General features: G+C 53.4%; 1 protein-coding gene across 4 annotated transcripts; it reads right to left on the minus strand.

Moving 5' to 3' along the window:
- Positions 1 to 1,602: 1,602 nt before the first annotated feature.
- Positions 1,603 to 26,200, minus strand: WIPF2 (WAS/WASL interacting protein family member 2). Of its 4 annotated transcripts, XM_024205199.3 has the most exons (9): positions 26,127 to 26,200; positions 13,901 to 13,984; positions 11,352 to 11,478; positions 10,248 to 10,380; positions 9,649 to 9,774; positions 8,277 to 8,939; positions 6,858 to 7,067; positions 5,272 to 5,373; positions 1,603 to 4,766 (listed from the first exon to the last, which is right to left on the minus strand). In XM_024205199.3, exons 3-9 carry the CDS (start codon positions 11,412 to 11,414, stop codon positions 4,726 to 4,728), a joined length of 1,338 nt encoding a protein of 445 aa, XP_024060967.2. In that variant the 5' UTR covers positions 11,415 to 11,478; positions 13,901 to 13,984; positions 26,127 to 26,200; the 3' UTR covers positions 1,603 to 4,725. The 4 variants fall into 4 exon arrangements, with proteins under 4 accessions (XP_024060967.2, XP_024060966.2, XP_029768098.1 ...); XM_024205198.3 differs by lacking the exon at positions 13,901 to 13,984 and having other exon boundaries at positions 26,127 to 26,195; XM_029912238.1 differs by lacking the exon at positions 26,127 to 26,200 and having other exon boundaries at positions 13,901 to 14,538.
- Positions 26,201 to 26,664: the final 464 nt, after the last annotated feature.

Consider the following 26,664-nt stretch of genomic DNA (forward strand, 5'->3'; position numbering starts at 1 on the left):
TAAGAGCACAAATTACATCTTCCTCTTATGAACTGTAGCAGTGAGGCTCCAACTGAGGCCAGGGTACTAGGTACTTTACAAACAATGCATGAAACAGTTCCTGCCCAGCCAGGTGTATAATCTAAATTGGGGGGAGAGGCACAGAGGGGCTTGCCCAGGTCACAGAGCGGAGACTAGACCCTAGGTCTCCAGGATCAAAGGGCAGTCCCATACCACTTATACAGCACAGCTTCACAACCACGTGAGAAAAATGGCAGCAAGCTCTAAGCACCTACGACTGGAGAATCCAACCTGCTGCAGCCGGCCACAAGCAGTGGAGGGATGGGGGTCAGGAATGAGCAGATTTTTTAAATCTTAAGGCAGTACTGCGAACTGGGCAGGCAGTGACGGTGCCAGCGGGCTCTGTGCTCATCTGCACTAATCATTCGCATTCCACAGAACGTTTACCTTCATTATGGTGATGCAGCCGGGCGCAGACTCTTTCCCCTTCATGGAAGCCCTAGTTCTAGGAGAATTTAGATTGACAAACTCCAGGAGCTGCGAGATAGCTGGGTTCAGGGCACGCCCTGGGTCAGAATTCCTCTACGCAGAGGAAGTGGGATTCTTATTTATTCAGCCACTAGGCCAGAGGCTCCTGCCCCGCAGGCCAGGAGTCCTTGGGTAGCACCCAGCTCTGAGAAGTTTCCAAAGCGGAATTTTCAGAAGGGGGAGAACTTGACTAGTTTCAATACCACTGTTGCTTCCACTCAGCCCTGCCGCCTCTGGGCTCTGCAGAGAAGCTCCCATACAGATGTAGGTAGCTCAGCCTGGCCTGACCGTGCTCAGGTGAAGGTCTGGCGAGGCCAAGCAGCCCGGCTGAATCCCTGTTATGTCACAAAAACAGGCAGGGGCAACATTCGCTAATGAGACCTTCCAGCCAAGCCAGTAGCAAGTTGCAGGTCAGCTCCCTGTTCCATTGGATACATAGCAGGCTCTTGGCATCCTCTGCCTTGCAGATCGCTTGATTGCAAACTTCGGGGCTGCTGAAGCCTTGGGTTTTGCCCTCGTTCCTTCCTATCTGAGAATCTCAATGCACCTCACAGGCCCAGAACACTGAGATAGGGAAAAGTCCCCCAGTAGAGAAATGGGGAAACTGAGGCACAGAGCTCTAAAGCCACCCTTTTTCAAATGTCTAGAGACACCCTCCGTTTTTAGAAGGGCTGAGCTGCTGCATCTCCCACTGAAATCCATGGAGTTGGGGGCACTCCGCACCTCTGAGAAAAATCCCATCCAAGGCCTCTCAGTCCAGGCACTCCAAATCCGAGGTCGCGGCTGCCTTCCTGACACTAGCTGAGGAGCTGCACAGAACTGGACACGATACTTGGCACTTAGCTAGCGAGCTACAAGGAAACAGCTCAGAGCGCTTCAGGAAAGGCAGGTCTGGCTCACCCCATTTTACAGATGTGGACTGTGAAAACCCAGGCAGGTGAAATGATCTCTCCATCCAGCTATTGTTTCCGCTGGGAGATGAGAGAGCGGGGATTCCCCAACCTGGCCAGCAGCTCCTCAGGCAGCGCCACACGGTAAGAATCCGAAGCACAACAGAGCATTGGGATTATTATTTTAATAGTGAGGTTTAAAGAATTGCATGTAGGAGAGACAGGAAGAAGCATACAAAATTAGACCAGAATCTGAGCTACAGTACACATCCCTCCAAGGGAGAAGTCAAACCTTTAGAGATGGCTACAGTCTTGCAGCAAAATGTAACAAAAAAAAAATCATACAATAAATTATAAAAATCCAGCTAATGTGCGGACTTCACGCACAGGTCAGGTCTGGTACATTTATACAATGGGCCATTGAATGCTTGAGCTCTTCCATGCGGAGGAGCAGCTGCAGGGGGAGAGACTCAAGAAACTGGAACCCTTCAGTGGCGCTGCAGTCAAGAGGAAGTGGGGATATAAAATAGGAGCAAACAGGTGGAAGGAATAACAAATCGCAGTGGTGGGAATATGCACGCTGAATTGCTTCAGTCCGCAAAGCACAAGGAGAGGAGTCCGAAATGCTTTGGACACAGGTAAGGCACGAAGGAAGCATGAACGGAGAAAGTGTTTCCATTGACTGGTCTCTCGCTGAAGACCCACCGAGCCTCTCCATTCTGCAGCCCTTCGGAGCTGCTCCAGGTGCAATGCAAGACTATGAAAAACAGGACTGTTAGGAACTCTGTTTCCAGCTATCCCTATGATCCCAAAGAGGGCACAACACAGCCTTGCTACCTGGAGCATCCAAACTGCTCGCTCGCCTCTTGGGGAGTGGACACACCTCCTCGTTGGTGCAGTGTCGATTGCTACAAAAAGCCCAGGCTCAAGGGCCCCATTTCAAGCAGTCAGGAAAAAAGAAAAAAGAAAAAAAAATCAAGCAAACCCCACGCTATGTTAAAAGCTTCGGTCTAGTTCTTTCTTCTCACTAGTCCTATGGTGTGAAGTTGGTCAGGCTAGTTGAGGAAGCATCACATTGGCATACAGTGGTATCTTCTTGTTCTTCCTTCTGCCCCTCTTCCCCACCCAAACAATTCTACGCCTCCTTTAAGGGCTCCCAGTGATCTACCATTAGCAGCATCCTTTGATGAGTCACGCACCAGTCTGGCAGAACCATCTTGGATACTCCCCGAATTGCTGGTTCAGCCTGCGGTTCCCCACTGACCGATAAACGGCCAAAGCGTACAGACAGCACAGCAGGGAGATGAAGGAAACGCTAACAGGTCTCCGATGAGCAATGGAAGTCCCACAAAACACATACAAGACAACATTCGAAACACCTAACAGCAAAGTGCTTTGGCCCAAAAGTTGTGATTTGAACAGATGTGCATCTTTATTATTTTTATTTAAATACAATTTCAAGCTTATTGGTTTTTATTTTTTCCTTTTAAAAGAACCCCCTCTGCTTCCAAAACAAGACTTACAGGAAGCGAACATTACAGGGAAAGACTTTTTTTCCTTTTTTAAAATTTATTTAAACAAAAATGCACAGTGCATTAACTTCTCTTCCAACCAGCTAAGCTGGGCAGATATTTTTCCTCCAGAAAAACAAAAACAAAAAAACCCCCGAATTTCCTGTAACTGGGCAGTGGTCCTCAACATGAGTGCTGCCTAGTTCGAACGTAAAAAGGATACATTTCCATCATCATAGAAAAAGAGCAGTTTAAAGGTGAGGATTTTAGTATACTTGCAACAAGCCCACCTTAATCCTATATTACAAGCTTTTTACAACATACAAAATAGATCAGTAACTATGATTAATGTAACCCCTCCCTGTTAGAGAGTAAATATACAGAATCATCATCAATCTGGTACCAACAGGAGGACAGAAGTAGTGTATAAGGCAAAACAACAGCTAGGTACTGGATTATTATTAGAAACGCTTCCATGGAATATGAACAGTCATTAGCTAGTTTGGCCAAACGAGGCAATTCCCCCATGAGAAAGAGAGAGTGTTTTTATGCTACCATGCGACCCGCAGTCAGAACACAAGGACCCTGATCTCCCCCCCACAGATTAAAACCTATTTAGCAGGGTTTCCATATTTTTTGTTTATTAACATTACAACGATTATGGTCTTCCTGTTAAAATTATAAATTTGGTCATTTAGCATTAAAATCAGAGCACCCAGCAGGGCATGAAGGGCCGTGCCACCCGTCGGGAAGGGAGGCAGCGTTTTGCAGGAACCCATCAGTGTGATTAAGCTGACCGCTCCCAAAGCGGCAAGCTCCCCCACCACGGGCCGCCAGCTACCATCCGTCTCCTAACCAGGGGGCGAGCTAGAGACGCTTGCAGCTGCTGTTACCAGGTTAAAAAAACAGGAATGATTAGTCTTGTCAAATTCTCTGCCAGGGGGGAAATCTAGCAGTGCCCTATTTGTTATAACGGTGCACTCCGAGGAAGGGCCATGCAGCCATGGACAGCATTCCCAGACAGAACACGGCCCACAACCAGCCTGCATGTTACAGCCACGGGCCAGTCCCCACTGGAATGGCTGTTAGAGTGTGCCCTGGGCTAGCATTTGCTCCACCCAGTGGGGCCATGTTCCTTTGGGACAGTCTGACCCCCTTTCCTGTATCCATGGGGGGAAATGCCAGTTGTGGTGTCTGGGTAAATAACCACGTTGGTTTAAACTCTTCCTGCACCTTGTTGCTTTAGCTGAACTGATCAGTACATAGTGTTCACAGCCAATAGTGTTCGAGACATTTCACTTTTTAAAAACTCACCCCTTTCCCTGCCCTCCCTTCTCCAAGTCTGACCCCCCACCCCACATGCCTCTCACCCCTGCCCTAGCACGGAGCACCGGGGGTACTGGCCGCACCACGCTGGTTTCTGGCCCCAAAGCCATCACACGCTGGCTTGCTTGGCTTGGAGTTCGTCCTACGTTATATTAACTTTGTGGACCAGGAGAGTCTTTTTGCACAGATCTGCAGGGTGGCGCAGGAAGCCTCTTTCCGGCGCGGCCCGCGGATCTGCAGCTATAAAGTGGAGGAAGGGACTCACCCAGGTAAGTCCAGGTATGAAATGCATAGATGGAGGTGAGAGGGGATTCATCCGGGTTTGTTTGTTCCTTGCACCATTGGAAAACAAAACGAGACACTGGGAGCTTCTCATGCAGGTTCCTAGGGGCAGGGGGGGAAGTCCGTTCAAGGAAAGGAGAGAAGGTCCGTCTCCTCGCCAAGGAACAACCAGGCAATGCAGCTGGACTTCACCTGGGGATGGGAGGCAGCGGTGGAGCCCCCCGGGTCGCTGCAAGGCAAGGAAGCCGGGTTAGTTAGGCTGCAGCAGGATGCCCAAAAGTTTTCTGGCCAAGTCACTCAGTTCAAAGGTCTCCTCACCAGCTGCCGTTTCAAGTATCGTTCCCCGGACGCCTGCCGCGTCTGTGCGCTCATGGGCCACTTCCCCCAGGTGCCTGGGAATTCCCGGAGCCTGGGATCCGTGTCCAGCGACCACAGACCCAGCCATCACTGGCGTACGGGCTTAAGCAAGGCACCTTTGGGGTTAGACCCCAGGCGTGAATAGACCAGGGCAGAGACCCGTCGCACGGGCTTGGAGAAGCCTAGAAAGGTAAAAGCCCAGAGCTCGCTGCGCAGACAGCCGGTGGAAAGCAATGCTCAGCACTCGCTTTAGCCCTCCCACTCTGAAGTGATACATGCCGCCCAGGTGGCTTAGTGGAGCAGGCGCTGGGGCATCCTCCACCAACCAGGCGCAGATATTTTAGCGGCAAGACGCGTTGGCTAGGTCGTTCACCTACCTCGGTTCGTTTTGCTGGGGTAAGTTCTCTGGAAGTGTTTATACTCCTCGGGAGCTGGAAAGTCTTCGACTGGATGAAAGGAATATTTGGACTCAAAGTCGTCTGGGAAGAAGGGAAAAGGGTGAACTAACTAAGGCAGCTTAAGAGAGGAAATGGAAATGGTCAACTTGCACCCCGAGTTCTCAGCGCTCCCGATCAGAGCCAGTGACGCAGAAGCGCTCTGCTGCTAGGGGGAGCACGGAGAGTCTCTCCCCACCCGCTGGAGCTGCTGGGCATGTTGGAGATCCGGCCGTGCGTGTGTGCGCAGCTGGGGGTGGAGATACCCTGCCCTGGTCATGCTCCAGGCTTCACAGGGGGAGCGGAGTCGAACAGAACAGGCTAAGCAAGTCAATATAAATGAACCAGAGGAAAATTTTTCCCTCCCCCATAAGTTCCCATTTCTCCCCGTGCTATACTGCAAGCCACTGGCTGACAAAGAATGGCGGCTCCATACGCAGGGCTGAATTTCCACCTGGAACATGATCAGCGGGTGTTAATCACGCAGTTAGAGACACGATCCCATTGACAGGGGCCCTCCATTCACTGCGCTAGCTGCAAAGCCGCTCTGCAAGCATTAGGGAGCGCTGCACGAGTGGAAATCAGGCCTCAGTACCTGTCAACAGGAACACGCTCCCTCCTCACCCTCTGTTCCCAGGGGGCCTGGGCCAGATTCAGACAGGAGCCAGATGGTTCCCGAGGCTCAAGTTCCAGTCGAGGATGGTTAGATTTTCTGAGTGGGGCCCATGACATCAAGCCAGGGGGTGAATCCAGAACCTGATCCCTCCAGCCTTGATGCAATCCGGTACCAGAGCGACACACAGGGAGTTTGCCCAGCCCCAGCATGGCTCATGCCTGGTACTGCCCAAGGCTGGCAGGTTTTCATTCAATAGTTAAGCCCAGTGATTCCTGAAGGTTTCCCACCCCTCTAGCCAGCACAGACACCACGGCCAGAGAACACAGGGCTTCCCGCCACCCCCTAACGCCTTTACAAGACCCTGACATTCATCCATGTTATCCTCCCTTGTCTCTGAAGGAACTAGAATTACACCACCACATGGTATCATAAGCCAGGCTGCTAGGGGCTAGAGAGACATGAGGCAATGAATGCTCGGGGGGAGGGGGGGGTGGGGGAAGAGACAGAATTCCCCTCTGAACTAAGGGAGGTGGACAGAAATAGCAGGGCTCCACCCCGGAGGAGGGGGAGGGCGAGGTCAGCCCTGCAATAACACCCTTTGGAAGAAAGCACCTGGCTGTTAAGGGCAGGGAGCACTGCGCTCTGCTCCCAAGAGCCAGCCGCAGCAGAGGCACTGTACCAGAGACAGACCCAGGAGCTCGAGCTGCCGGAGAGTCGTATGCCCACCCACGAAGATTCCTGAACTGCTGCAGCATCAGCAGGGAGTGGCTCACACCTTGTTTACGTAGGACCTACAACAGCAGCAGTTTTCCATGCACCTCCCCAACCCACCAACGCAGCGTCCGTAGAGGGCCGTTCGGAATCTGGACTCATTGCCCAAGCAGGCTCTAGCCGGGGTCTAACATCTACTCACCCAAGAAAGATCTCACAGTGGCGATGGAATCTCGGTGCCCATTTCGCACTGGCGGAGGTGGAGGGGGCGGCCCAGCCGGTGTCCTGGTAGGTGGGGGCGGAGGTTTCCCTCGACTCAGAGGCTCCGATGACCCATGCATTCTGTAGGGGGGCGGGGGCGGGGGAGCGTCACGGCCACCATTCCGCATCAGCGGGGGCGGGGGTGGGGGGGCTGCAATAGAAACCCTGATCAGCACAGATAAGGACAAAGGAATGGTCAGACCGATGGCCCAGCTAGCCCAGCAGTCGGTCTCTGATAGCGGACGACACCAGGTGCTCAGAGGGAATGAACAGACCAGCACAGCTATCGAGTGATCCAGCCCGTCGCCCACTCCCAGCTTCCAGCAAACACAGGCCAGGGACACGTGTTCCTGACAGGGCCGGGGAGACACCCTTGTCCATCCGCCCAGCCTGGGCAGGACTGTGCCTCCCACAGCGCTCTCTAGTGAGTCATCCTCCAGCAATGGGGCACGGAGGGGTATCCCACCGCTTGGAGGGTACTGCCCAGCTCTCCAATGGGCAACCAGAGGGGGGCACAGAACGCCAGGCCTAACCCTCCTCCAGCCGGCAGGGGAGCCCACGTTCACGACTGTTTGTTACCATTTCAAAATCCCAGCCCGCAGATCACCTGTCAGGCTCTGGACATTTTTAAAGCCAGTATTTTCAGGGGTCCACCCCACCCCCACCCGGCAGCTGAGACTCCAGTCCAGGCCGAGATGCCAGGCTCAAGTGCACCAGGATCAGGGCTCGGTAAGTATCTACTAGAGCCAGTCTGCTGGTTAGCGCCCCAACGAGACATTTTCAGCTCATGTTCCTAATTCCACAGGATAACGCGCCAGCTCCGGCGCTGTGACTCAACCGAGGGATTCTAGGGCCAGACGGGGTCGGAGCTGGCAACTAACCGCGGCAGAACTGCAGCCTTGTGGCGCAGCCCAGGACTGTGGAGTTGAAGAGGATGATAAAATACTCGTGCCGTGCTTTCCCGACTCCAGGGGCGGACGCTCGCACGGCCGCGGGGCCAAGTGCGAGGGGGAAGTCAAGGGCATCCGAGAGACAACGCAAAGAGCCTGAAGAGATGTTGTCTTAAGTCGTGCTCGGAAAGGCCGAGTCAGACCCTGAAGCTCTGACTGTCTCCCAGGCAGCTCCTGCAAACGAGGGCTCTAAAGCAAGGGACGAGTTCCAGGAGCAGGCCGAACCCCCTCGGGATCAGACACACATCGGTGAGCCTGACAAACCAATGCCCCTTACCCGCAGCAGCCTTACACCCCTCCTTGTCTCTCCTCACACCCTGGGAGCCACGCGGCTACACCACTGCAAACCATCAGGAGCCGTGGCTGCCTGAGGGCCATGCTAGCTCCGGGCGTGCTGGGGGGGCTCTTACCTGCTCCCCTGCTCGGAGGGTCTCGGGCCGGCGGAGGGGGTCGATGACTCTGGAGCGACGGGGAGGCCGAAGAGGGTGGAGGAGGGGCCATGCCCCTCACGGGGCCCGGGGTCTTCCTATGCAAAGAGTTGTGTCTCTGGGGCAGCTCTGGGGCCAGCTCGTTGGTGGGGCTGGAAGGGCCGTTGTGAACGCCGGGGGGCTGCCGATAGGGGGGCGGAGGGGGAGCTAGAGACTGGTTCTGAGAACTTGGCCCCGTTCGGACATTCACTGGGGAAGGGGGAGGCTTGATGGGGGGCGGTGCTGGGGGGCCATCCCGGCTCACGGGGTGCCGCTGTCCTGGAGTCGGCGGTAACGGCTTCTCCCGGTTGTAGGAAGGCGCTTTGCTGCCATGCATCGGAGGGGGTGCCGGGGGCGCGTTGGCTCGGCGGCCTGGAGGCGGGGGCGGAGGGGCAGACGAGCTGTGTTTCATGCCGGTACTGCTGGCGCTGTTGGGCCGGGAAAGGTCAGGCAAGGAGGGTCTCTGCATCCGGGGAAGCTCGGGGGGGGAAGCCCGGTTGTTGTCGGAGTCATCGTGAGGTCGGCTGTTGGTCACGGGCACCGGGGGCCTCGGGGCTGCTGATCTGGAGCCAGGAACCTGCAGCGATTGCTTGGTGGAGGAGCTGTCTGCGACGGAGAGAAAGCTGGGTCACTTGCCAAGGGAGGGAAAGGGTCCCAGCCAGGCCTGGAGTTAAGGGAGATCGCTGGGCTCAGCTTGGGGTGAAGGGACACACTGCAGCCAGTGCGCTCGGCTCACCAGAGTGCCAGGACGGGGGAATGGCAAGCGCAGGGATCTCCGGAGGGAGCCAACGGCTCCCATCCCAAGCAACTTCTGAAGGTTTCTGGAGGCCAGGGTACGCACAGAGGAAAGGCCAAGTAACATTCTTCTGTCAACACTCCGTGCACCTAGGGCCATTCCCGAAGCACGAGAAGCCTCACCCCACCCCGGGAAATAAACTATCCTTAATGGGACCGATGGGGAAACTGAGGCACAGAGGGAAGCACTGGCTTGCCCAAAGTCCCAGACAGGATGGCTGTAAAAACTGGGGCTATCGCCTGGCCCTTCTGAGACCAGATCAGGTGCCAGAGCCTAGCGAGGGCGGGGTGGGGGTGGGGAAATCGTATCCTGCATCTTCAAATCAAGCCTCCATCTTGTCCCATTTCAATTAAACTGCGTAAGCGAGGGCAGCTGCTGCGATGGGCAGCCAGGCGACAGAGGGACTCGCACATTGCAATGTGCTGCGATGCGCCCCGCACCCCAGCAGCATTTCAGACCTGCGACCCGGCTAAACGCTGGTGACCGGTAAGCAACGGCAGCGAGTTACTTCCTGGGTACCTGAGTTGTCCTTCGCTCCTACGGGTCTGAGCTTAGGGACGCCCCCTTGGAAGAGGCTGCCTTTGGGCTGGAGTGCGGCGGAGCTGGAGCCGGAGCCGGAGCCACCACCACCTCCTCCCTTGGGTTCTGAAACGAGAGGGGTCCAAACTCAGCCCCTAACGCAGCCTCCCTGCCGAGGGTCCCCTTGCCTTCTTGCGGCTTCGATTTGAAGCATCCCGGGTCCAGGTCAGGTGCCTCAGAGATTACGCAGCACCAGGCGTGTACGTGGGGCACTGGCAGCTCTGCTCTCCCCATGGGCTGTCCCGGAGCTCCGGGACCACTAACTGAACGGTGCCTTGGCTCAGGAGCGAGCGCGTGTTCACAGAACGAGGACTGTAGGCCTAGGAGTATGAGGCATCAAAAGCTTCGAAGGGAAGGTGTGGGGAGAAACCAACTCGGCAAGTGCGGAGCAGCCATGGGGCTGCCGCAGTGTCCCACGAAGGCAGCAATGCAGAGGAGCACCTAAGGGAGGGGCTGGAATCGCAGCTCGAGGGGGACAGGGGGCTCTGGGGCTAAGTGGCACCGCACGGTGGTTTGGACCCAAACGCCAGGACACTCACTCTCCAGGACTGGAGCGCTCCGGTCATTGACCTGCGTCACCTTTCTCAGCCTGGGCCCTTTGCAGATATCTTGGAGCAGGGCTCCTCTACCTCGCTGCTCATCTCGGCTCAGCTTTGGGAGCTCGGGGTTTGCCTGGAGACAAGAGGGACGTGATGGAGAGAAACAAGTCACTGCCCTGCTGGTACAGACGGGCTCGCTAGGAGTCTGATTACAAACCAACCCTCCCTGCAGCCCCGGCACCACTGCACCGTCCTTTCCGCCAGGAGGCAGCTCTGCTCCACTCCCTCCCTTCCAGCCGGAGCATCGCGCCCGACCAAACCCAGGCACACGCCGAGTTCTAAAGCAGCTACCCGGCAGGTTCCTCCTACACCCGCCAAGAGGAGCATCGCTACAGTCCTCTCCCCCCTGCCCGGACGGAAGTGTCCCCGTCTCCGCCGGGGCAAAGGGCATAACAACCACACCTGAGATTCTTCGCTCTCCCTCTGGGGCTGCTTGGGAGGGAAGGGGGCAGCAGCACACACATCACAGGATCTCAGCCCTCCCCAGCGCACCCCCCGCTGCCCCGCTCCAGTTGGCTTTGGTGGAGGCAGCGCCACTCCCAACTGACAGGTGATGGCAATCGTTAGCCCACCAGTGACTTCACTTCCCCCGTTCCCTCGTCTCATCCCCTGCTTCTGACCGGCTCCACCTCCCCGCTGCCCCCAAACGCTCCTGGCTCTCCCTGCTGAGCGGCGCCTGCCTCATGCCAGGAGATCTGTCGTGCCGCACAGCTGAGCCCTGAGGGGACATCGCAGCGGGGAGTAACCACACAGTGCCGGATCACCTAATTCATAAACACGTCTCCAGCACTCAGCATCCCCACCACACAGCCAGGGAAACTGAGGGCAGGAGTCAGGTGACTTATCCACAGTTACACACAGTCTCTGGAGTCCAGTCCAAGCTGCCGCCAACACCTCCAGCAATACACCAGGGTAGACTGGCGTATCCAGAGAAAACGCAGCTGTGAAGAAAGCACCCCAGGTAGATGAGCCACCCTAGGAGAAGGGAAGTGGAAGGGCAGAGCAGCCACTAGCCCCAGAGAGAGGGGGCGAGCGGGGCCTCACCTGATGCAAGGTTGGCAGTGGAGGGGGGCCAGGAGGTGGTGGAGGGGGAGGAGGTATCGGCATCCTTTCCCACTCCTGGCTGGCTCAGTCTGCTTAGTGTCCGCGGAGCGTTCGGTCCCTCATACACCTGTAATTCAGACAGAACCAGTCAGGGACCCGCAGGCCGTTTCAGCAACACAACCCTGCGAGTGCCAGGGCAAGGGGTGGGCCACACCGTCCGGAACACCCCACGTCAGCAGCCCCGCCCTTCTGAGAGTCCACAACGACACGGCATCCTGGGAGCCAACCGCAGGCGGACCCTGAGCACGGAGCTTTACGATACAGCACCACACAGACATCCACCAGCAGCCCCAGTGCCGCACAGAGACTTCTCCGCAGACTTGGCTTCAGGAGACCAATACCAGTGAGTTCGAGCGCCGCCTCCCGGCCAGCTTAAGGGGCGAGATCGGTGGCAAAATTCCTTAAGAGGCAACTAGTTCAATCACATCTGGAAGAGCAGCCCAGCGGCAGCTACTATCCCCCAGGCCCGGTATCTGGACCCGCTTTCTGGTTCCTAGCAAGGAAGGATCAGCCCTTGCCCAGGAAGCATGTGACTGGCGAGAGCTGCAAAGCATCCAGAATTCAATTCATTTTTAACCCAATCATCTCACTTGAGAAAAGAGCAAACCAGCTACCTTGATCCTACACCCCATCAATCTACACCACTTCCTCCACAGCAGGAGCCTGCTTCCGCGGGATTTAACGGGCCCATGACATCTACAGCTCATCAGCAGAAATCAAGAGCCAACGCTGCCGAATTCCCAGCCGGGAGCCACAAGCCATAAATGTATCTATATCTTTTCTCGTGTAAATCATCATCCAGAACCATTTGAGATGGAAGAGACCTGGAGTCGGCACCCCCGGGTCACAGCAGTGTAGAATCTCTTCTTCCTGAACCATCCCTGAGAAGGAAGCATTAACGGCCAGATCCCACACAAGCGCCAACGCAAAGGGCCAGCTGAGCACCTGAAAATCTGGCCCAGTGTCTAACAGTGACTCCAAAGCACCCGATGGGAGCGTATTTCACTGTCTGAACTGTTCATACAGAAATCTCCTAATAGCGTCTCGGAGTTCTGGCTTACCCAGCACAGCGACAACCAGCTGCTGTTGGGCCTTTGTACAAGCTGGGTATTACCAGCCTGCCCAAGCCAGCCACTGTCACAAATGAAACATTTCCGTGGAGGAAGTAGATAAAGGCACAAGATGGTGAATCACCAGGTGACTGCAAGACACCGATACCTGTCAGAGCCATTAGTCTGACCACATGAAATTACAAAATTCAAACTCTCAAACAGCAGCGACTAATGGGATTGGAATGTGACGAATGCCAGGACTCACTTGTCAAAGCAGGACTCACGTGTGCTCCAGGCAAAAATCGAGAGAGGATGAAAACTTTACACAGCAGAACCAATGGAGAAAGACCCCAGAGTACTCCTAGGCAGAGACCATCCCATATTAAAAGCACGTTGCGTTAACACCTGATAATTCAATATTTTGCTTTGACGTTTTAAAGCATGTAGATTTCAGACCCCTTGCCCAGATCCAAGCATAAGCGAAGCAGGGAGTTTAACAGGCAGTTACATGACACAGCAAGATGGTGCCAGTCCACAACTTTATAATGCAGAAAATAAACCCTGGCCAACCTTTGAGAGGTGGGAAGTGAGCAACAGATGCTGCAATGAGGGCTTGTAATAAGACTTCATTATTCCTACAAGATAAACTATAGAACAATTTACTAGTGAGGCAACCCGTATTGTCTACATAAATCATGTACATTTTGTGATGTTATCAAAGCAGGTTTTTTTAAGCTGTGTTCATTTCCTTTCACGCTAATTCACAGAATCCCGTCATTCCCACAGTACCCCTTCCTCCCAAAACCATCAGAGCAAATTAGGGGGGTTCTAGGCTCACCATTTACATGTACTGCCTAGTTTAAAGGGACACCAGCAGGCTGAAAGAGAGTCAATTTCAAACACCAGAGTTCAAAATAATGTAAAGGACTTTCCCTGCCCTAAAGCCCACATGCCAATATTTGTGGTTTTACAACCACTTCTCTAAACATTTCCCTCTCTTGCTGCTGTGTGGAAGATCCACACAGACAGCGGGAAAGAGCAAAACTGCCCCTACACAAACTGCTGTTAAATACATAAATAAACCAAAGAAGATCAAGAGGAAAAATATTTGTCGCTCTAAGTCTTTCGTTTACAGTGATATTAAGTGGCACTTGAAACATTACTATGAAAAACATTCAGCTAGAAGCGTCTCTTTAAATAACCAGGCTCCTTGTTTGAACACGGCACACCGAGCAAGAGCCGCAATCCAGCTACCCGAGCGCCCTTCCAGACACCAGCTCTGTTCGGGACGAGGTCCTGCTTTTCAATAAAATCTAGACCTCATCTAGAGCTATTACTCGTCTCACTTTCCAGACACTAATCCCAGCTCCACGTAAACGCATAAGCTTGTCTCTTTCACCAACAGAAGTTGGTCCAATAAGACATTACCTCACCCACCTTGTCCTCACAACAATGGAGGAGGCAAGCGAATCGGAGTAAGACATCACATCCACTCAGATGGGAACTCACACAAGAACAGACCTGGAAGAGAACAAATTTCTCGGTAAGAGAAAGAACGTCACATACTTGGCTGGGGTTTGTCTGCGCTGCCTTCACTGCCGTCGTTGTGTCTGACTAGGAGCTCGCTCCCTGAGCAGCATCACGTGTGCTCCCATCCTTCCTGCGATGAACTCATGCTTTCGTGTTGACGTTCGCACGGCCTGTTGCCACAGAAATGACTGTGATGTCACAAGGCCAGTACTGTGATTTCATAGCTCGGAGGAGAAGACGAAAATAGCTTGGGGGTAATTAGCTAGCAGTAACAGCTGGGAAACGCGTGCCAGGTAAAGAGATTTATGATTCAGGCTGAGGTATTTGAAAGCCGTGCCTAGCACCCAACTTCCTCTTTAAAAAGATCAAAGCCCTGAAGAACTGCTCCCCATCCTCTTGACGTGTGGCCTGTAGGAACAGTCAGATGGTTAGAGAGGAGTTCTCAGCTGAGCGGAAATCCAAGTTCAGCAGCTTGCTACAAGTATGGAATCCCCATCGCGGTCCATGCAAAGGAAGGTGTTGCTATCTAGTCCTCTACTTACACAACAGCACTTCCCATAGATCTTGGACGTTGCACACACCCATCCTGCCCAGCCGTGCGAGGACGAGCCGTGCTCAGATGCTACGGAAGTGGACACGACTGCAATGGGCCCCCTAGACAAAGAGCTGCTACCACCATTCCACAGAAACGGAGTACAGGACTTGTTCAAGGTCACAAAGCAAGTGACTGGCAAATCCAGGATAGAATCAGGGCACTCCTGCTTCAAACCCCTGGGACCTCACTGTGCCTCTGGGATCATTACTCAACCCTCATCAGTCTGACGTGCAATCGTTCAGTGGAACAGAGGGGAAAATCCCCAGAATTAACCTGAGTGACTGTGGGGTTGGTTGGGGAAAGATTCACACACAGTTCTTATGGATGCACTTTAATCCCTGAATGCTTTACATTGCATGTGCCAGAGCAGAAGTCCCAGTCTACTGAAACAGGCATTCAAATAAGGGTTCTGTCCTAGAAGAAAAAAAGCAGAAAGAGTCTAAGCTAAAGCAGCTAGGAGAGAAAAGGGAGCTAGATTTCTAATGAACAGGTCACTTCATTTTAAAGTGTGGCCTAATGCACATTATGGATTAACTACTTGGCAAGGTGGGTGAGGTAATCTCTCTTATTGGCCCAGCTTCTGTTGGTGGGAGAGAGAAGCTTTCGAGCTACACAGCACACTTCCTCGGGTCTGGGAAAGGTCTCTCTAATATCCTGCAACCAACACGGCTACAACAACACTGCAAACACCTCAGCAAAGGTCAGTTTTAAAATTAAGAGCCCCTGAATTCAACTGAGCTCAAAAACCAGCCCCTATTGCAGCATGTTACCTTATACCAAGAGAAACAAGGCGAAAACTCGGAGAAGGAATGCTGACGTAATCGAGATCTTGGAATCTTTATTAAAAACAAAACAAAAAACAAAACATCTTTTGTTATTTTCATGAAGACAGTCAAGACAGCTAATAAAAAAAGAGTCTCACAGCAATGTTTACAGCCCCTTAACATTAAGTCTATGCCTTATGGAAAATGCGCCCTTCTGACACAATGCAGTTTAGACAGCTGACTCCCAGCATTTCTTTTGCGTTGTCCTTTATTAACCAGGATTCTTACCGGGAAACTGATCTCAACGTTTAAGGGTTTCATACGCTCTGGCGGTTTAGCCTCTGGTTTGTGGTGGAAGCGATTTAAAGACCCAAAGCAGGGCAGCACGCAAAGGGCACCGAACAGACTAAAGCACAGAACACAGACAGGCTCTTTGGATAAACCAGAGGGGGAAAAAAAGGCATTTGCCATTTAATTGGTCTTTTATACACAAAAATAAAGGAAGCATCTTCTTCCCAGTTTCTTCAGTTGCCACCACCAAAACCTAGAGCTCCGAAGGAGGCAAGTGTTTTCTGGATGGCAAGGCAAGCAGGTCTCCTTTGTAGTAGCCATTCAGAACTCAGCTTGTGTCCCACCCACTAGTTCATCTGCCCAATAAACCCAACTCAGAAGTGGTCTGTTTGCAAGCACTTCTATAGGGCGTGAGAACAAAGTCCTTTCCCCCACCCTTTTAAAGAATAACTAAACCAAACTTCATGCTCAAAAGCCCATTGGATTTTAGTGACCAACTGTGCTTAGCCTTGGAAAATCTACACAGATCAAACCCATGCTGGAAGTAGTCTAAATTTTCTAGACATTTGTGAACTCCAGATGTGCTGTAAAGGGAAATAACTTGTTTTCTACAGAATTCAGTATTGATCCTTTATGATCCACTCACGACTTTTCACTGGAGATGCAGCAGTGCCTTTCACAAGCGCGTTTCCTCACCTTTCAAAGGGATTTGGGTACCGTGTCAGATTTATATTTTATAGTGACTATGCTTCTGCAGCTAGTTTGCATTTGCAAACGAAGATGAAGCAAACATTTCATCCTCAGGGAGGGCAGTGGCTTTGAACTGCAGATCAGAGTGGAATTTCCAACCTTTCTGATGGTGGACTGATTGCCGGATGTAGCTTCAGTAGCTTTTGGACTATGTGCAAGATTAGAGCACTTCCATACTTTCCTTCTTCTGCCTCTCGAAAGTATTCCAGATCCTGGACTCAATATTCCCGACCCAACCCTGAAGTGCAACATTCCCGAGTCTCTGTTTCCAACGAGCACTGAGGTTGCTACATAACTAATTTACTCTGCAAAACATCTCAGAATTTAGGGTCAGTCAGGCTTTTAAAAATGTATCATAAATGTTTTAAGAGACCAAGCTGCCATCTCAATTCAGAGCTTCTCAGACACATGGCCCACCTCGGAGTCCAGACAGACATACCTGCTTCAGTTTGCAGGACTCAGACACTCATCATGAATTAACAACCACCCACGGGCACTGACGGTGCATTTTTAACAAACCTGGAACAAATACATTTCTGATGCCACAGGGCCAAATTCCAGGGTCCTCACTGGAGCACGGCCCTGCTTCGCTCCTTTGGAGGGCTGCCATGTTGGGCCATCCGTTAACAGCTTTCCAGAAATCTTAATTTTCTTCATTTGGCAAAGGCAACATGTCAGCAGGATCAAGGAATCCTGTCATCACATCAAACTGAAGCAAAGGAAACAGCGATCGGGCAGGCAGGAAACACCCCTCCTATAAAAGCTTAGGGGCTTCCCTCCCCCCATTCCACAGAACAACCCCTGAGGTGCAGAGAGGGATGGGGATGCATGTGACGGAAACTAACAAGAGAACTTTTCTTATCTACATTTTATTTTTTTAAATCCTCTACTGATCGTTTGGCCGACAACAGGAAATGGAGGCAGAATCGAGGGCTTTCTGAGGCTTTCGAATGTGACCCCATAAAGGCATTTGGGGAGGGGAAAGGAGGATGCATTCAACTGCACGACCCACACCTCTGCCCAAACAATATGCTGCAAGAGGAAAAAGGACCCCAGTGCCTTATGTTTGATTGAAGTTAGTAGCTTATAGTTCAAATAAAAATGACATTTCTTTAGCGACTGCCGATGATCTAACATCCCCCTCCACTAAGAGCTCAAATAGCTGCTTGTATGTTTCGAATAAATTAAACTCTCACCATTGAAAAGAAAAAAGGGCTATTGTTTAGTTCATCTCATATAGGACAGGAGAACTGGAGAATTGTCTCAGAGCAGAATTTAGGTGCAATAACAGAATCTACTAGGCAAGGAGACTGTCTAATGAAATTAGATTCAGCACTGAGCAATGCAGGAACAGAGGAGACGCTACTGGCTAGGCTGACAGCCTTTTCCAAAGGTGCTAAGGGTCTGTAAGAGCATCTTCACCTCTAGGACACCCCCTCATGCCTGGACACGGTGCTGCAGGGAACTTCGCCTCTCGCGCCCTAGCTGGTGGCCACTTCCTTGGCCCCACGAGGGCCAGTCCCAGCCAGTGTCTTCTCCCAACTCCCTCTCTGCGTATGTCCACACTGTAATAACACACCAGGGCTGGTCCATCTCAGCTGACTCGGGCTGCAGGGCTTTGAAGTTCCAGTGTAGACACTCGGGCTCAGGCTTGTCCAGACTGCTCTCCCTTATTCCCATGAGTTCTATGTCCTCCGCAGTTTGAGTCAATCCCACCCATCCTCACTTATTCACGGACCAGCTGTCCGTCTGTGGAGCACCCCTCAAAGATACCCTCACAGCCCTTCTGGTTCCAGGAACTCCCTGGCCTTTAACTCGTTCCTTTTGCTAGCCTGTGGTTTTTTCCCTGTAGGCCACAAGGGACTGGACATGCTGGTTTGCCTGCCTCTCTGCCCCCTCCACTTTCTAGGAGGGATTCTTTCACAGGCTGGGATCTCTGAGCACTGCCTTGGGAGGCAGCACTGGCCACCACAGTCCCTTGCATTCTTCTCTTTCAGCGTGGGGAGAGTTAGGCCTCTCATCCGTCCATGCAATCTAGCGAAAGCAGGCTCCCGGGCCCAGGGACACAGCCAAGTATTCGCAGGGTTTCCCTAGGCATAGGCCAAGCAGCGATGAACCGATTTACAATCCAGACTATGCAGGGCAAGGAACAGGCCTGCAGTGCAAGTCATTTTGCGTAGCTCCGACAGATGGCCAGTCCCTGCTGTAACAATGTGGGAACCGTTTAATGGAATTCCACCAGGAGAGTCTGGTCACCCCGAGCTAAGCCAAAGCCAGAATGACCTCACAGAGAGAAGAGATGCAGTCAGGTTTAAAAAAAAACATACAGCAAAGTGGCTAAAAACGCTACTGCTTCTAACCAGTTCTGCAGTTCACGAGCAATTAGGAGCAAGTTTACAAGAGCAATGCCCATCTATTCAGTGCTTGCGAGTGACAGTGGGCCATTTATACAAATGCTCGATGTTTGTACAGTTCTGAAGACACGAAAGCATTATACATGGGCCCAATTTTATGCTGGAAGAGCCATATGGGTGCTTTATGGCATAAATATGCAATTCTACTGCCAATGGCACGACTGCAACATCGCTCTCTGCAATCCAGCCTGCAAAGCATTCTGCTATCCCCAGCACTACCTATGCACTCTGGGAAAGATGTAAAATGGAAGCATCGGCCTGCCAGGCGTGGTGGATAGTCCACGTGGATCCCCAAATCATTTTATTAATACCACGTCTTAGCCATAGGCCACTGCGCATAACCAGGGACCACTAGATGAAGACAATCTTGCAGTCCTTACTCAGGCAAGGCTCCCACTGAAGGCAACAGGAGTTGAAGGAGCAGGACTGAGGGCCTTCACCACAACAGCTCCAGTTGCAGGGGCGTGTGTGTTTTGCAAGGGCTGAGTAAGTCTTGTGTCAACACAGGGGGTGAACCTGACACGCCAACCTGCCAGGACTAGAGCTCAGTACCCAGCCCGGTGGACTGATTTAAATCACGGACTGATTTCACTCGACTTTTCCACTGGGACTTCAGTTATTTTCTAAACAAAAGCACATTCTAATTGGTTGATCTAACCAGTTACACATGTTGATTTACAACTAAACAGAGCCTTTACACGAGATCTGGACATCGCTCTGCTGCCTAGGAGCCACTATCACTAGCCACGTTGATTTAAGCAATTCTCTAGCTTCACTGAGAAGCTGTAAAATGTTATCGAGTGGTGAATGATACACGGCTTCTGACTAGCTAATTAACTCTGGTCATGATTCGTATCAAGCTGCGCTAGGGTGGTAACTGGAATTACAGACACAACAGCAGAGTTATTTGTTAGAGAAATGTTTCAAGAGATAATAAATTGATAGTATATATAATAAATAGTCTGTATTAAATTCCGATTTTAAACAGGTTTATTTTTTAAAAAGATAATTTCAACAAAAAAATCCAATTTAAATAAAAAATTGGATTTTCCTCCACCTGGCTCCCCAGGCAGCTCCGCACTGGGCTGCTAGTGCCAAACCACGCTTTGCTCTGACAGCCAGATCGGAGCGGAGAAAGAAGAGCATTTGCTTCGAGATTTGCTCTAGTAATTACGTGACAGATTCAGGGAGAACTGAGATGGGACTGAAGTCAGTGGCGTGGTAACAGCCTGGCCCCCTGGACATGGGTAGCCAGCACACTCAGAACAGGGCCCAATGGCCATCCAGGATGCCCACCCCAGCGAAAGCACTGGGATCAGGTACTGCCTGACAGGTCTGAGCCGCCAGACTGGCAGGCCTGTCACTGGTGCCGCTGCAATACGGTGCAGAACAGAACTCGTCAGGCTGACACTGGCGCCATAGCGTTAGCAGGAAGATTTACCGTTTATTTTTAAGTCTCATCTGTATGGATTGCCTCACCCGGAGTCTCACTGCCCCAGGTCCTGCTGGGGAGCAGGCTCCCCACAAGGTAGGCACAAGGATGCGGGATCAACGTGCCCGTCAGCCCAACGGGATTTCAGCAGCGCCAAAGGGAGACTGATCTCAGTTTCTTGGGTCAGACCATGGCTAAGCTGTTCAAACTTGGGGGTGGGGGGGGGGGGAGTTCAGGGGTCTATTTAGGCCCCGACCAGGCCTGACTTTCAGAGGTGCCCACACCCCCGGAAGTCAATGGGAGCTGCAGATCCTAGGTGTTATTTCAGCTGTTACTAAGCCAAACCACAGCAGCGAGGGCACATGTGGAGTCTCGGCGGACTTGGCAGGGATCTCTGGGGTGGAAGCACAGACGAGCACTGGGTGTAACCAAACACTCCAGGAGCACTCTCCAAGCAGGTCCCATTCAGCAAGGACGTCACAACACCTAAGCAGGCCAGGACTGGATCAACACACAGGGACACAGTCAGACCCAGCGCGACTCCATGGACTACGCCCACCTACACTGGGGCCGACAACTTTCAGAGTTCTCCCCTTTCTCCGGAGTTCCAAAGTCACCTCATTTACTCCCGTTTAAATGGAAAGGGGCCACGCCAAACACTGACCCTCCCAACGACTTCCATTTGCAAGAGCTGCTTTCCTAACAACCCCTTGGCAGAGTCATCCCCAGGGTGGTCTACACTACAGTTAGGTTGGCTTACTACATCGCTCAGGGCTGTGAAAAATGTCACACCCAGTGTGGTGTCATTAAGCCGACCTACGCCCATGTGTAGACCCCACTAGGTCGATGGACCAATTCTTCCCTCAACCTAGCTACAACACCTGGATTTCTTACAGTGACGGAAAAGCCCCTCCCGATACTGTGGTGTCTACGCTACAGCGCCACGGTGGTGCAGCTGCCGCACTACAGCTGTGCCGTTGTAGTGCTTCTAGTGGGACCCGAAAGTCACCCAGGTCTCTTCTGGCCACGCATCGCCAGTCAGAAAGATTCTGCACTTGGAACATTGAGCTGAGTCCTGGTTTGCCTCATGCATCGAGACAAGTCATAGCCTCCCAGAGCTGTAAGCATTTCCAAGGGAGCTGCTGCTCTGGTGTCCAAGGACAGGCTCTGGAGAAACAGGAGTAGGGCTAATCGGAGGTGAGAAGATAAGACTGCTGGTCAGGGACAATGGCAGCCTCTCGCTCATCCTGACCATACATCCAGAGTGTCTCCAAATCACATTCCCAGTTCCACCACTGTCTGTGTGACCCTGGGCAAGTCACAGCCGCTAAGAGCCTCAGTTTCCCCTTCTGCAAAATGGGGCCAATGAAACTGACACACCTTTGTAAAACGCTCCGGTACGAAGTGTGGTGACTGCGCCCCAGAAGCACTGCGAGCCGCACAGCACAGAGGGAATTGATTCAGTAAGTGCTACTGGGAAGCCAGGAGAGGAAAGACGACAGTTTGCTTTTGTGGGATGTCTAACTAGGGACCATTTTCCCCCAGGCAACGTCTGTTTCTCAGTGAAAAGCCTACTTTTATTTTGAAGAATGACTGTCTTGCCCTCAGAGAGCGAGAAGTAAGTAGGTCAGACAGACTTGAGGACCAAAAGCCCTGACAGAATCGCTTGTAAGCAAAGAGAGCCCGGAAGCGAGAGCCCGGCTCTGGCGCAGGCGCCCTCAGCTCTCCATTGGCATGCAGGGGACTGTCACGCCTCACTTCAAAGAGAACACATGAAGACCCAATCCAGTTAGAACAGAAAATCCAATCACAAGTTGAACTCCCGAGCAGCGACTCTCTTCGCTGGCTCCAATACCCTGCGGCCAGAGCAGCAGAGAGCGCGCGCTGCTGAGCGGCTTCACACATTCACACACTGCCATTACTTGATGGCCTACAACAAAGTAGGGCCTTGATTTAGCACCAAGTTATGAACACAAGTCAAACGGATCCAGTGAAAGGGGAAGATAGTAAATCAATCCAGCCTGTCTGGCTTTGATGAGCAATGGTCCAGCTGCAAAGAAATCATGTCTGGAGAGAGGGGGCGATTTGTGTGCAGATCCGATGCACGCCCTGCCCTCTTCCCGGCTGTGTGGTGCGGCTCACATGCCGAGCGTATGCGAACACTTTGTATTTGTTCAGGAAGCGACCAGTCTGGGCAGTTCCTGGCCCAATGCAGAGCTCACTGTCACGCAGAGGGGCCTGGGCTCCTTCAGCATCACAGCTCCTCCATACACAGCAGTAACTGCAGCGAGAGCCCAACTGACAACGTTTCCGATAAACTCTCCACGAGCGAGCCGAGAAGCCTAGCAGGTGTGCCGAACTACCCAGGGGGGTGACAACCACAATAAGCCATGGCACTAACACACTACACTAACGCAGGCGACGTTCTCTGCAGGTGGGTCTGCCTCAGAGAACACATTCAAATCAGTTCTCCTGCATGACACCAGGCAAATTCACACCTTGCGCTGAAACTGCACTGGCTCCTTCAGCAGCAGCCAAGGCACTACTGTGAAGGGGAGTCAACTTCGCCGAGCGCCTCTGGCGTTCTCTAGCAGGGCTGCCACGGGCCCCACCAAAGAGACCGGGAGCAGCCCACAGCAGAATCCAAGGCATTCTCAGACAAAGCCATTGGGGTTCACGGCATCTTTCCAAACGTTCCCACCCGCATGCAGCACAAGAAATACGCTCTCTGCAGTGGTTTCTTTAAATGACTCCCCCTTGTGATGCTTCTGTCCTCGGCACAGCCCAATTCTAGGACACCTGCACAACCCCAAGGAAGAAGCTGTAACATCCCCGGCCTAGCTCGCTTTAGCTTCACTCTTTGCCTCCCTCCACGTACAACGCCTCCACTTCAGCAAAGAACGACGTCCACGCAGATCCCAGCCGGCTGCAAGGAGCTGTTGGTAACTCCTGCAAAGTGCTCTCAAGGTGCCAGGGGCTGTGCATTCATTTATCCGCTGATCACGACATGCAAGTCACATCTGCTTCCAGAACATCCCATCGGGCGGCATGAAAATAACGGCTTGCCAAGGCTCCTGAACAGCCGTTGTCTCTCTCTAAATGAATTTGGTCCTCAAAGCTACTGAATCGGAGATGGATTATTCATAGCTTATTAATAGCAAATGGATTTGTGTGAGATATTCACTCCAGATGCATCAACTTGGAAGCTAGCTCAAGCTGCGGTTTGGAAAATACTCACTACAGGCCCCAGAGCACCAGGAATACCACCTAGCTCCTATCCAGCACTTGCCATCAGCAGAGCACAAGCGCTTTACAAAGCGGATCAGTATCCTCACCCCATTTGCTAGATGAGGAAACAGGCACAAAGAGGGGCAGTGACTTGCCCAGTCACCCAGAAGACGACTTAGCAGTAGAACCCAGGTCTCCTGAATCCCAGTCTAGTGCTTTAGCCTCCCGGCCACGCTGCCTGTAGTACGCTGCTTGCTGATGACGCAGCATCCCTCCCTAATCCAGTCCCGCGCTACCCACCCCCAGCTCTGCTGCTGCCTCTCACACCTGGCCTGCCCTTCCAGCCCCTGCTCTCACATGCGATTTGGCCAGAGCACCTCAAACCTGACATGCAGTTTTCCTGGCTCTTCCAGTACAAGACATTCCCTGTACAGTCTTGTGCTGGGGCTGAATAGCCAAGCGAGCCCATCAATCAGGTGACAGGAGATGAGCAAGCCAACAGAATGCAGCGACAAGAGACAATTCAATGCCAAGACACCTGGCACACACTCAGGCTGTGCAGAGATATTCTTCCCATACCCAGCCCCCAACCCGCAGCCCATTGATAGTCCCTCCTCCAGTTCTGGAGCCCTGAAGATCATCTGGGGGCACCAGGATACCACACAGACAAATGCCTATAACAGACTAAGAGTCACAGTCTCTGCGCAGGCGAAGCCCGAGCCTGGAAAAGCAGGAGAATAATAAAGGACAGGAATAAGCCGTCTTAATTCTGCAGAGCACGGGTGTTGGAAAGGACAGTGCTTCTACCATGGCACACTGGCCTGGCACCAGCTTCTTTCAAGCCATGAAAGATAAAACAACAAATAATCAGCTGCCTTCTCATCTGTTTGGCTAAAACAAGGACTTTGCACTGGGAACCCCAAAGATTTACAATGGAAGCACAAAGCCCCTGAGCTCGCAGAGCAGGAATGGGGGAGGTACATTAAGGATTAATACTGAGCATTTCCTTGCAGGAGCCAGGTTATCACATGATCAGTTAGAACCACAGCAATGCACAATTTACCAGATCGGATCAGACAATTGGTGCACCCCGGCTGTTACCCTGCCTCTAACTACAGCCAAGAACTGAAAGCGGGAAACCCCATCATGCACCTGACCAGTTGGGCCATTCTGTACACGGCCCAGAGGAGCGACTGACTTGTCGGATTCCCGCAGGTTCCAGGCTAAGATGATGCTGAGGTGTTCTCATGCAGCCTGTTCTTTAAAATCCAGCACCAGAAACAAACCCATCACGTGCAAGCCAAGTTCTCAAGTATGCTGCTGGCAATCTGTCTGCTCTTCCTCATCTGCACATACACCTAGCTTTGAGAAGGCTGACAGCTGGGCAGGTCACAGACTGAGCAGGGATAAACGCCTGGGTCAAGATGCTCGCCAGAGTCTATGAAGAATTGGTAATCCTCTGCCCCTGGGCTGACTGTCCATATCCCTGCAAGTTGTTCTGGGAGAGTGGCCACACGTTGGAGATGGCTCCGGGGGACCACTGGCAGGTGCACACGTTCAGGAGTGGGGGATGACTGGGAGATGGAAGGGGAGTTTGGAAGAACTCGATGTCTCTTCTCAGAGAAGAATGTGCAATTTAAGATTCGGCAGCACAAGCAGCTTGTCAGGAGAGGTAGGTGCTTTGGCAATGCAGATATGGCCACAGCCTCCTGCCCAACTAGTGCGACACCAGCTACACAAGCAGTGTCCCACAGGGGCAGGGATGCCACACACTACGGTGCTGCAAGGGCTCAGAGAGAAGCACCTTGGCCAGGCAAGAGGAACTGGCCCCTCCCTGGAAAGGGAAATCCCATCTTCCTCATGCAGGGAGTCTGGGGGTTTGGCGAGTCACCTTAGATGGGGGGGCGCTAGGCAGGTGGATCCATGCCCCGGACTCTGTCTCTGTCAGTGCACGGCTGGGTCAGAGCTCAGGGCCTGTAGGCACCAGCAGCAGAGTAGCTCTTAGCTCGGGGCAATACAGAGCCTTGGAACAGCTGGCAAGAGCATCCCCCCCCCCCGCCGCCCCCCGAGCCTAGGGCAATTCACAAGAGCCAGAAAAATCCAGCAAGGGCTGAAATGGGGGGGGGGGGGAGGACCCCACTGAGCTGCAGGGAATCGGAGCCGCCCCCATTTGCTACAAGTGCTCCCTGCCCAGATCTCCACCCCCCGACCCGCACGTCTCCCCACCGGCCCAGGGCCCAGCACCCCGCCCCCCGCCGGCCCAGCCCCCCCAGGCCTCTCCTCACCGGCCCAGGCCCCCCCCCACCTCACCCTGCCGGCCCAGCCCCCCGCCAGGGCCCAGCCCCCCCGTCCCTACCGGCCCAGCACCCCGCCTTCCACCAGGGCCCCCCCACCTCACCCTGCCGGCCCAGCCCCCCGCCAGAGCCTAGCCCCCCCCGTCCCCGCCAGGGCCCCCCGCAGACCCCGCACGTCTCCCCACCGGCCCAGGGCCCCCCCACCTCATCCTGCTGGCCCAGCCCCCCGCAGACCCCGGGCCCCCCAGCATGCCCCAGGTGCCCTGTGGGCTCTGGCACGTCTCCCCCCCAGCGGCGGGGGAGGGGGCTGGGGGCCGCTAACCCCCAGCGGCGCAGGACCCCGCCCACCCGGGGCCCCTCCTCACCCGGAGCCGCCGCCGCCGCTCGCTCCGCACCGGGGCCTCCTGCCTCCGCCAACCCGGAAATGAGCGAACCTCCCCAGCCCCCAGCCGCGGCGGCCAAACAAAATGGCGGCCGGGGAACCCCCTGCGCATGGGCGGAGGACACGCCCCCCCTTCCATCCGGTCTTAGCGCGACGGGACGCGCAACGCTCTGGACGGGTTGAAGACGCCATGTTGAGAAGGTCATTCAAGGCACCTTGGTGTGGGAGGCCCTGTCGGGAAGGCCACGCAAAGATCGCGGAGCGAGTCGGCGGCCATGTTGAAAAGGTCATATGTCCTGCCGGACAATGTGCAGCCATATTAGTGAGGTCACCCGGTCACACAGCAGCCAGCTGCCATGTTGGGAAGGTCAAGAGAACCCGTCGTTGTGGCCATGTTAGGAAGGTCACACGGAAGTGCTGCTTTGTGCCCCTATTGGGAAGGTCGCTGAGGATGTGTGGCCTGGGCCACCATGCAGGGAAGGTCACATAGGGCCCCTAGGACCAGTGAGTGGGGGTGGGTT

The sequence above is a fragment of the Terrapene carolina genome, unplaced genomic scaffold (assembly GCF_002925995.2).
Source record: "Terrapene carolina triunguis isolate 2854851 unplaced genomic scaffold, T_m_triunguis-2.0 Scaffold193, whole genome shotgun sequence".
NCBI classification, from domain to species: Eukaryota; Metazoa; Chordata; order Testudines; family Emydidae; genus Terrapene; species Terrapene triunguis.